At 39.2% G+C, this 12,343-nt stretch overlaps 1 protein-coding gene across 1 annotated transcript; it reads right to left on the minus strand.

Annotated features, from left to right (window-relative positions):
• Window positions 1–3,669: 3,669 nt before the first annotated feature.
• On the minus strand, window positions 3,670–9,701 carry LOC100561670 (thialysine N-epsilon-acetyltransferase). Its single transcript, XM_003228506.4, has 6 exons — window positions 9,579–9,701; window positions 9,244–9,295; window positions 7,521–7,604; window positions 6,048–6,149; window positions 4,596–4,636; window positions 3,670–4,072 (listed from the first exon to the last, which is right to left on the minus strand). The coding sequence occupies exons 1-6, from the start codon at window positions 9,642–9,644 to the stop codon at window positions 3,884–3,886; spliced, it is 534 nt and encodes a 177-aa protein (XP_003228554.4). The 5' UTR covers window positions 9,645–9,701; the 3' UTR covers window positions 3,670–3,883.
• Window positions 9,702–12,343: the final 2,642 nt, after the last annotated feature.

Below are 12,343 nucleotides of genomic sequence, written 5' to 3' on the forward strand. Positions count from 1 at the left end.
GCACAACTCCCAGAATTCCATAGCATTGAGCCGTGACAGTTCAAGCGGCATCAAGCTGCATTAATTCTAGAGTGTAGAGAATAATAATAATAATAATAATAATAATAATAATAATAAAAAAACTTTATTTATACCCCGCCACCATCTCCCCAATGGGGACTCGGGGCGGCTTACATGGGGCCATGCCCAAGACAATACAATATAACCATAACATAATACAATTAAATAATACATTACATAAAATAAACAGTTCAACATAAGATCAAAACAGCAATATAACAAGAGCGGGCCGCATGAACACTACATTTAAAAACTAGATTAAAGATTAAAACTCTGGGTGAGAAAGGGATCAGAATAAAAACCTCGAGGGACGGGACATCAGATAGTGAACCAGTCTAGAGGATAAATATTGGGGGGGAGTAGCATAGAACATTTACTCTCCGAAAGCACACCGGAAGAGCACCGTATGTCTCAGTTTGGACCTAGGAAAAATCCTAAACTCGACCCAAGCCAATCCATTGCAACTCTGGGTGCGTCTTCACTGTAGAATTAATGCAGTTTGATGCCACTTAATGAGAGAGCTCTCACATATGAGAGCCATGCGTGAGTTAGGGCCTTTTACCCTAGCACTCAAGACCTGGCTCTTTACTAGAGCTTTTAATCTATGTTAATTTTATTAATATTTTTATGTATGTATTTTTATCCTTTACAATTCTATCTTGTAAATCGCCTAGAGCATCGTGGATGGAGGGCGATTAATAAGTTATTAAATGATGATGATGATGATGATGATGATTAATGCAGTTTGATGCCGGGCTGTGGCGCAGCTGGCTAGTAACCAGCTGCAATAAATCACTACTGACCGAGAGGTCATGAGTTCGAAGCCCAGGTTGGGTTAAGCCCCCGACCATTAAATAGCCCGGCTTGCTGTTGACCTATGCAGCCCCGAAAGACAGTTGCATCTGTCAATTAGGGAAATTTAGGTACGCTTTATGCGGGAGGCTAATTTAACCAATTTACAACATCATAAAACTGCCAGCAAAACATGAGGAAAGGAATGAGGAAGTACAGCCACTAGTGGATGGTGAAGCAACCGCTCCCCCTGTGGCAGGAATCGTGAAACTGGAAAAAAATGTTAAATGCCTCTGTGTCTGTCTATACTATATGTTGTTTGTCTGTTGGCATTGAATGTTTGCCATATATGTGTTCATTGTAATCCGCCCTGAGTCCCCTTCGGGGTGAGAAGGGCGGAATATAAATACTGCAAATAAATAAATAAAAATAAACTTCAACTGCCATGGCTCCAGGCTATGGAATCCTGGGAACTGTATTTTTGGTGGTGCCTCAATATTCGGAAAACTATAACTCCCAGGATTCCATAGCACTGAAACAAGGCATCCTCCTAATCGAGATGCCCATTCATTTTGCCCTTTTAGAGAGTAGAGGAGGAAGGTCTCGCGAGAGTCCAGCTTGTTTTTCTCCTAACTCTCGCGAGAGCTGGGCGAACCCCAGGCAAAGTGGGCGGAGCCAAGGCTGTCATGGCGGCCGCCACACACCCCACGTGAGTTTGTGTTTGCAGGATACTAAGCGAGGGAACGGTGGAAGTTTGGGTCCAATTTCTTTCCCCACTTCTCTATAGTCAGTGCAGCAGATAAAGAGAATTGTATGTGTCCCATGGATATCATTAAGTTGTGAGTTTTCCGGGCTCTATGGCTATGTTCCAGAAGCACTCTCTCCTGACGTTTCACCCACATCTGTGGCAGGCATTTTCAGAGGTTGTGAGATCTGTTGGAAAGTGAGGTTAGTATATCTGTGGAATAATGTCCAGGGTGGGGAAAAAGCTCTTGTCTGTTGAAGGCCAGTGTGACTGTTGCAATTGGTCGCCTTGATTAGCATTTAATGGCCTTGCAAATTGCAATACTTATCAAGGTGCCCAACTGCAACAGTCGAACATATAATAATAATAATAATAATAATAATAAAAACTTTATTTATATACCGCCCTATCTCCCGGATGGGACTCAGGGCGGTTTCCAGTCATAAAAACAACACAAACATTACACAACAACATAATAACACATTATTAAGCAAAGTAAAATAATACAATTATAACAATAAATAACACTTACATGACCAGATCAAGGCACATGCCTCAAACAGACAAGAGTTCTCCCATCCTGGACATATATAAACTCCACTTGCCTAGTTTCCAACAGACTTCACAACCTCTGGGGATTCCTGCCATAGATGTGGGTGAAACGTCAGGAGAGAATGCTTCGGAACATGGCCAGACAGCCTGGAAAACACACAGTAACCCAGTGATTCCAGCCACCAAAGCCTTCGACATCACGAAGACATCATTTTTCATGAGTTTTAATTTTTCATTAAATCATTGTTTTGTGATTTTAATATGCATTTTAATATGTTTAAATATGTGTATTTGAAAGAATGGTTCTAGATGAATTTGTGTTTTAGCAATGTTGTAACCCGCATCGAGTTGTGAGGAGAGGCAGGCAGAAAATAAAGTTTATTGTTGTTTTTATTATTATTATTATTTATTAATATGGAGAATCTGAAATCTCCAGGTAAAGCATCCCTTTTCAGAAAAGCTTGGGGCTAACTAGAAGCCCTTTGAGTAAATAATAATAATAATAATAACCCAAAAGGCCACCCTACTGGGATCTGCACGCATCATCCGAAAATACATCACATAGTCCTAGACACTTGGGAAGTGTTTGACTTGTGATTTTGTGATATGAAATCCAGCATATCTATCTTGTTTGCTGTGTCATAAAATAAAATAATAATAATTATTATTTTATGTATTTGATAAGGCTATTTAAGAAATGTGTTGTTTCTATTGTATTTTTTCCAAAATTTGGAATACCCATATTTTCATAGATAGATATAGATATATATGCATATATATATATATATACAGAGAAAGATATAGATATAGTGGGGCTGCGGTGGTACAGCCGTTTAAACCTCTAATCTGCAGAATTTGCTGACCAGAAAGTTGGCAGTTTGAATCCGTGGGATGGGGTGAGCTCCCGTTGTTAGTCCCAACTTCTGCCAACTTAGCAGTTCGAAAACATGCAAATGTGAGTAGGTCAATAGGTACTGCTCTGGTGGGAAGATACTGCATGGCACAGTCATGCCGGCCACATGACCTTGGAGGTGTCTACGGACAACGCAGTCTCTTCGGCTTAGAAATGGAGATGAGTACCCCCCCAGAATAATATCAAGGGGAAACCTTTATCTTTTTATATATACAGTAGAGTCTCACTTATCCAAGCCTCGCTTATCCAAGCCTCTGGATAATCCAAGCCATTTTTGTAATCAATGTTTTCAATATATCGTGATATTTTGGTGCTAAATTCGTAAATACAGTAATTACAACATAACATTACTACATATTGAACTACTTTTTCTGTCAAATTTGTTGTATAACATGAAGTTTTGTGCTTAATTTGTAAAATCATAACCTAATTTGATCTTTACTAGGCTTTTCCTTAATCCCTCCTTATTATCCAAGATATTTGCTTATCCAAGCTTCTGCCGGCCCGTTTAGCTTGGATAAGTGAGACTCTACTGTAGATATATAGATATAGATGCACACATAATGAGATATATGCACACATAGTAAAATATTTATCGGAGACGGGGTTCCAGTTTTAAGCCTAAAATTTAATTTAAAGCCTATTTCATATACAGTTCATACACATAGGATGATGGTAATATTTTCCCAATATTTTTAATAATTTTGTGCATGAGATGATATTTGTGTCTACTGAACCATCAGAAAGCAATGATGTCTCTCTATCAGCCGCCAGGTGGACAATTCCAAGTTTTGGAATAATTTCAGATTCTGGAAAAAAGCCTAGCCGGACCGCAGTTGTCTGGCTTGCTCTGCGAGCTTTCGAATATTCTGTTTGGTGATGTTGTTCACCAGCCAATGTTCGTTCATTGTGACATTCACAGCACCCAGTTTGGTGTAGAAATCCATTGCCGGCTGGTTCCATTGAGCCGAGAATAAACGGAATTGGGAGCATCCTTTCTCCAATGCAACCTGCGGGATGGAGAAAGAGCCACAGAAATCTATCAAATTTCGCCTCGGGTCTGATTCAGTTTTGGGTTGCCTGCCCACTCAGAGTGCATTTACACTGTAGAACTGATGCAGATTGACATTGCTTTAATGGATGTAGCTCAATGCAGTCGAATTCTAAGATTTGTAACTTTGTGCATTAAACAAAAGTTGGGTGCATTGAAGTATCAAAAAGCAAAGTTGTCACTCTCGCAGCCAGTCATGGGAATAATTCTATCCAAATGGTGCTGGTGCTTCACCTGCCTTTCCACCTTCATCCCAGGACTCCACAGCATTGAGATATGGCAGTCCAAGTGGGGTCAAACTGCATTAATTCTACAATATAGATGCACCTACAGCTATGAGATGGGGAATGGTTTAGAAAAAGACCCCTTCCTAGAACTCCATCATATATCTCCCCCCTCTTTTTAGATGCAAATTCCCAGCATCACTCAACCAGTCCAAAAATGTTATTTTCCCCATCTTAAGCTCTCTTTCTTTGACTCACCTGACACACTTTATTCACTAAGCTTGTGCCAATGCCTTTGCCTGTCCAGGAAAATAGATAAAGAAGACAAATTAAACAGTTATCAAATACGAGTTGTTGGAGTTGAAGCAATGGCTTTGCAATTGTTGTTGTTATTATTATTCTATCCCTCTTTAGCTCTGTAAAAAGAGACCTCTGCAATAAAAATAATAATAATAGGTTCAAATTGTTGCTGGTTTTCAAGCCTTTTCTGACTTGCAGCAACCGTTCTTCCAGTGTCCGATCCAATATTCAGAGCACTATACCACACTAGATGCCTTCTTTATTCAGACCGTTGATTCAACTTGTGGCAGCGCAGAGTGCAGATTTATTTATTCAGAGTAAACCTGACACCATCTTGTTAGAGGCTGTAAAACACTATTAACATAATTGGTTCAGAAGACATTCAAGCGTGCATCTTGGAAAATGTTCATCAGTTTAGACAGAGTGGATTGGATTTATTGCCGTTTGGGAGTCAGGGACCTGAATGAGAAGAGACTGGAAGGTGAAATAATGCAGACCACTGCAACAAATTGTATTTTGGGTTGTTGTGGTGTGTCTTGCATTTTTTCCCAACTTATGACAGCCTTATCATTAGGTCTTCTTAGTGAGGTCACAAACACTACCTCTGTCAAAGAGGTGTGGAGGTGAAGAAGACCCTCAGTAATTGGTCAAGTTTAGATAAGCCAAGATATATATTCTTTGTTTATTGCGCCACGCTTCATAACAGTCATTTGCAAGTATAGACCTCTGTGTGTACAGCTGTTTCACCTTCTCATAGCTATGATGAAAATAAACTGCTTTTGTACTCTCACGAGACTAGATTTTTCTGCCTGATTACCTCCTGAGCCAGAACTCTTTTTGAGATAATTGCATTACATAACCAGAAAGACGTTTGGCATTTCCTTCCTTTGAGGCTGAGAGATTGTGACTTCCCCAGGTTCACTCAATGGGTTTCCATGACTCAGCAAGGATTTGAATCTTTGTCTCCCAAGTTGCAACCCAACATTCAAGTCATAATAGGATACTCCCAATAAGTCATTTTCCTTTATTGCTTGGGGATTCTGGGAGATGTAGTCCTAAATGAAAGCTTCCCCAAGCGTGCCAACCTTAGGTACAGTTTATGTATGTCGTACTTTGGTGATAGCATTTGCCAGTTTGGAAAATGCTCCCCTTTTTGGAGACTATAGTTCCCAGAATCCCCCAGCTTGGGGATCATGGGAGCTGTAGTCCCCTAAAGGCTAGCTTCCCCAGCAAGTAACCTACATCCAGCCTATCTTAAGATCCCTGTTGATTTTCAGTTCCCAGATTTCTCAGTCTTCAACTTTTATTGTCTTAGTTTCCACTGATTGTTATCTACTAAACTATGGGATTCCATAGGGACGTGAGAAATGCACTCTGCACATGCTTCAGGGTCCCTTGCTTTCTCCATACCTCTATAATCTGGCATGACGTAGAGGTCTTCTCCAAAGAGAACAGGGCCGTCCCAGGTGCAGTAGGACAAATAGTGGAACTGGTACCCAATAATAGTGTGGCCTGCAAAGAAAGGAAGAAGGAGGTTGCAAACCAAAGTCTCCATTGGACGAAGATATATTGGAGATTTAAGTCCCCCAGTTTGAAATGCGTACTGGTGATATTTTTATTGTATGCTTTTAAATCATTTCCTGATTTATGGTAAACCTATTATGGCTTTGCCTTCCTCTGAGGCTGAAAGAGTGTGACTTTGCCTAAGGTCACCCATTGCTGAGCAGGGATTCAAACCCTGAACCCCAGAGTCCAATGCTAAAATTACTTCCCTTTCGACTCAGTTTGCAGCCATTTCCTTAAGCAGAGGATAAAGGAAGAAGGGAAGAGAATTTTGGGGTGGATCTATACTGTAGACTGAATGAAGCGTGAGACTCAGTGCTGTGAAATAGTGGCTCAGTGCAATGGCTCAGTGCTGTGAAATAATGGCAGTAATGGTTTTAAAAGGCTTTTTGCCTTATCTGGCAAAAGGTGCTAGTACGTCGCCAAACTGCAATTACTATGATTCCATAGCATGTGAATTAAAGTCATGCCAAATTGCATTAATTCTACAATGTAGATGCACCCCTAGTTTTAGTAAAGGCAAAACAAAGCTGTGGTTTTTGACTTTGAATATGATTTGAATGGGTTTTAACTGGGAATTTTAAAATACTGTTTATATTTAATCCTGCAAGTCATGCTTTAATTTGTTGTGTTTTGCTTTCAAAAGAATACCCAATAAATAGGTCCGTTTTAATGTTTGCATATTTGGATATTTTAAATTGTATGCTAATGCTTTTATGTTTAGCTGTTTTTGGGAGAGATAAAGCGGGGTATAAATACTAACAATAATAATAATATGCTTCCAGGATGCTTCTGGCTGGAAAAAATGCCAGTTTTGGGCCCAAATCATTCCTAGGAAGGAAGGAAAATATAATGAAACCGTCTCATATCTTTTAGGGACTATTTGAAGGCAATTTTAGGGTTCTGTTGGCCATCAAAATGTGCCACTCAACATCAATCAACCAATAACCATACTATACAACATTTGTGATCAATATATTTGCTTAATGAAGACAATGTAAGGCAAGTATGGGCCAACTTGGGCCCTCCAGGTATTTTGGACTTCAACTCCCACAATTCCTAACAGCCTACCGGCTGTTAGGAATTGTGCGAGTTGAAGTCCAAAATACCTGGAGGGCCCAAGTTGGCCCATGCCTGGTATAAGGTATATGATGAGAGCCAATTAGGATTTAAGTGACTGATTGGGATGGGAAGACTTGAGTTCGAATCTCTGCTTGGTAATGAAAACTAACTGAGGAACCTTGGGAAAGTCACACTCTCTCAGCCTCAGAGTTATCCCAAATACATTCATCCAGAATAGCTTTCCTGCCCTGATCGTACCTCCTTTGGTCTTTTCTCCCGGGGGCAGCTCAGCAACCAGGCACCCGAAAGTGGGCTCTTTCCCAAACCCATCTTCTTGGAAATCTACAAATAAACAATGCAATGTTAAGGTAAAGGTAAAGATTTTCCCCTGACGTTAAGTCTAGTCGAGTCTGACTCTGGGGGTTGGTGCTCATCTCAATTTCTAAGCCGAAGAGCCGGCGTTGTTCGTAATAATAATAATAATAATAAAACTTTATTTATACCCCGCCACCATCTCCCCAATGGGGACTCGGGGCGGCTTACATGGGGCCATGCCCGGGAAAAATACAATATAACAAAATATAAAAACAACATTCGTAGACACCTCCAAAGTCATATGGCTGGCATGACTGCATGGAGCGCCATTACCTTCCCGCCGGAGCAGTACCTATTGATCTACTCACATTTGCATGTTTTCAAACTGCTAGTTTGGCAGAAGCTGGGGCTAACAGCGGATGCTCACCCCACTCCCCGAATTCGAACCTGTTACCTTTCGGTCCTCAAGTTCAGCAGCTCAGCGCTTTAACACACTGCACCACCTGGGGCCCTCAGTGCAATGTTAAGCAATATATATGAAACATCTACATACACATAGCTTTGTATGGTTCTGGTTTGGAGTTAACAAAATATGAATGACCTCACTTGAAAGCCACATGCCATCAAAATATACTGTATATACTCGAGTATAAGCCTAGTTTTTCAGCCCTTTTTTAAGACTGAAAAAGCCCCCCTCGGCTTATACTCAGGTGAGGGTCCTGGTTGGTGTATATTTGGGTCAGCTTATACTTGAGAATATATGGTACATTTATTATTTTTCTCTATTATTATTGGTATTATTACATTTATTATTTTTCTCTATTATTGTTCTACTATTACATTTACCTTACTCTATTTTTATTATTATTATTAATACATTTATTATTTCACTCTGATATTATTGTTGTTGCATTTATTATTTTTATTTATTATTACATGTATTATTTTACTCTATTATTATTAAAAGGATACATAAGCACATTTACATTGAAGAAGATGAGAATAATGATTTGATCTGAGTTGGAGAGTCTTATCTTAAATTTGCGCTTTATGTAAATATTCAAAACATTTAACCTGACTGTTTTACTGACGTTGATGTCTTATCGATGTGAAAAATTGTTTTTATTGTTTTATCGCTGTTATTGTATTTTTATGTCGGGCATGGCCCCATGTAAGCCGCTCCGAGTCCCTCCGGGGAGATGGGGCGGGGTATAAAAATAAAGTTTTATTATTATTATTATTATTATTATTATTATTATTATTATTATTATTATTATTATTATTACCTACTGATGCCTCAATTAATGTAATTTTATTGGTATCTATTTTTATTTCTGAAATTTACCACCCTCGGCTTATACTGGAGTCAATGTTTTCCCAGATTTTTTGTGGTAAAATTTCGTGCCTTGGCTTATATTTGGGTTGGCTTATACTTGAGTATATATGGTATGTGTTTAACATCAAAATACACATTCGTCTACAACTCCCAGGATCTCGTAGTCTTGAACCATGGCAGTTAAAAGTGGGGTGAAGCTGCATTATTAATTCTGTAGTGTAGATGCACTTGTTGGTTGATGCGAAATGTAGTTTCAAGCTTCGTTTCTCGGTTAGATGCCATCGCAAAACTCTGAATAACTAGATGAAAGCAATATAAGCCATTCCTTACTTTTTGGGGTGGTGGTCACCTCGTCCAAAGCTTTGTGGAAAGCCGCAGCTTCCTGAAAAGAGAGCAAGCCGTTGTAGAAATGGAAATGGTAAGGAGAAAGGGCTCTCCAAAGCCCATCTAGTCTGACCCTCTAGAAAGTCCTGAACCTCTGAGATTTCCTCAATTGATCCCAGTTGGGAATGTTACTACTGGAGGGGGGATATATACATTTGGACTACAAAGCCCATCATCCTATATGGTACACCAAGAGGAGTATGGGTTTTGTAGTTGAGAAAAATTTCCACATTGTGATTCCGATGCCAAACCAAGAGCTGTAAACCCCTGAAATTTCTCACCCGGATAAGCCGCATGACCTCCTTAAGATCCCTTATGGCCCAAGGGCGGATGATGTAGTTCATCATGGCTCTGATCCGTCTCCGTCCAACTTGGACTCTGATCTGGTTAAAGAAAGCTGACTGCTTAAAAACCAAGCGTTCTCCTTCAACGGGCACCCCATCCTTGCACCTATTAATTTTGGTCAGTTATTAATGTGAGGATATGCTTAGAAACCCAACAAGGAAGATGGCTCCATAACAGGGTTCAAAGGACACTGTCGCATTTAATTTTTGCTCTTAAGTCTAGCATATAAATGAGTTACAGGGTTGATTAGTGACGTAAATTGACTTTCTTTGGCTTGTTATCACTCTCGTGGCTCTTGGAAAATATGTTAAACTGGAACCCATCTATATTGCCATGTAATGCAGTATGAAACTGCAATATTATTCTCCTTGGCTGTTATATTTGTCATATATTCAAAACTTGGCTTGCCCAGGTAGACATGAAATTTACTAGGATTTTCCCCCCCCCTCCCTCCCATACTTCAGAATTTATTGCATTTGCACTGTTTATTAATATCCCCCTTCACCGCAATTTAATACATAAACCAGTGATGACTAGGCTTTTCAGCATAGCTCTTTCATTTTGTTTATACAGTAGAGTCCCACTTATCCAACATAAACGGGCCGGCAGAACGTTGGATAAGGGGCTGGGATGTGGCGCAGGTTGGTTAGCAGCCAGCTGCAATAAATCACTCTGACCAAGAGGTCATGGGTTCGAGGCCAGCCCGTGGCGAGGTGAGCACCCGACAATTAAAAATAAAATATAGCCCCTGCTCGTTGCTGACCTAAGCAACCCAAAAGATAGTTGCATCTATCAAGGAAATTTAGGTACCACTTATTTGTGGGGAGGCTAATTTACGACACCATAAAAATCATCCAGCCGCCGTTGGAATGAGGAAGTGGCCGTCGCAGTGGATGATGAAGCAGCTGCTCACCCTGTGTCCGGAATCAAGCATACCCTCAGGAAGCTGGAAGCTGGTCAAGGTTTAAATTGCCTCTGCGTCTGTCTCTGTTCTATGTTATATGGCATTAAATGTTTGCCTTATATGTGTACAATGTGATCCGCCCTGAGTCCCCTTTGGGGTGAGAAGGGCGGAATATAAATACTGTAAATAAATAAATAAATAAATATGAAACTGCATTGCATGGTGAGTGTGGAGTCGTATAATGCCATTCAATGCAGACTATATAATACCATTCAATGCAGGTCCCATCTACACTGCCATATATAATGCAGTTCCATAATATTGTGAACTGCATTATATGGCAGATGGTGCTGGTTATTGACCGTTATATATACAATAGGGTCTTACTTATCCAACATAATAAACAGGCCAGCAGAACGTTGGATAAGCGAATATGTTGGATAATAAGGAGGGATTAAGGAAAAGCCTGTTAAACATCAAATTAGCTTATGATTTTACAAATTGAGCACCAAAACATCACATTATTCAACACATTTGACAGAAAAAGTAGTTCAATATGCAGTAATGCTATGCAGTAATTACTGTATTTACGAATTTAGCACCAAAATATCACAATGTATTGAAAACATTGACTACAAAAACATTGACTACTAAAAGGCAGACTGCGTTGGCTAATCCAGAATGTTGGATAAGTGAGACTCTACTGTATATATACTAGCTGTGCCCGGCCAGCCAGGGAAAAAATGGCTTTTCCACATCTTCTAATTTGGACTTTATTTTTTTAGGTTTTTTTCTTTGAAAGACATAGATTAGATGACTATGTCTTTTGTGTCCAAATTTGGTGTGATTTGGTTCAGTGGTTTTGTTGTTTACTCCATAGTAAAACAGCACATTACATTTTTATAAATATAGATATGCATGTACATACATACATACATATATATAAAATTTATTATATTTATATACCATCTTTCTCACCCCAAGGGGGACCCAAGGTAGCTTACAACATATTAATGGCAAAAATAAATGTCATATATATATATACAGTAGAGTCTCACTTATCCAACATAAACAGGCCGACAGAATGTTGGATAAGCAAAAATGTTGGATAGTAAGGAGGAATTAAGGAAAAGCCTATTAAATGTCAAATTACGTTATGATTTTACAAATTAAGCACCAAAACATGTTTTACAACAAATCTACAGGAAAGCAATCCAAAACACAGTAATGTCATGTCGTAATTACTGCATTTACGAATTTAGCACCAAAACATCGCAATATATTGAAAACATTTACTACTAAGAAAACGACTACAAATAAGGATAGAATTGCATAAAATGAACTTACAGTAGCAACACTGTCATAAATTACATCCATAAAAAGTTTAATCCTTGCTGCCTAGAGAAACAGCTGTGGATCGGGGCAGGAGGCAAATTGTGTTGTATAATCCAGAATGTTGGATAAGCGAATGTTGGATAAGTGAGATTTTACTGTCTGTATGTACAGTAGAGTCTCACTTATCCAACACTTGCTTATCCAACATTCTGGATTATCCAATGCATTTTTGGAGTCAATGTTTTCAATATATTGTGATATTTTGGTGCTAAATTCATAAATACAGTAATTACTACATAGCATTACTGTGTATTGAACTACGTTTTCTGCCAAATTTGTTGTCTAACATGATGTTTTGGTGCTTCATTTGTAAAATCATAACCTAATTTGCTGTTTAATAGGCTTCTCCTTAATCCCTCCTTATTATCCAAGATATTCGCTTATCCAACATTCTGCCAGCCC

The sequence above is a fragment of the Anolis carolinensis genome, chromosome 6 (assembly GCF_035594765.1).
Source record: "Anolis carolinensis isolate JA03-04 chromosome 6, rAnoCar3.1.pri, whole genome shotgun sequence".
Lineage (NCBI taxonomy): Eukaryota > Metazoa > Chordata > Lepidosauria > Squamata > Dactyloidae > Anolis > Anolis carolinensis.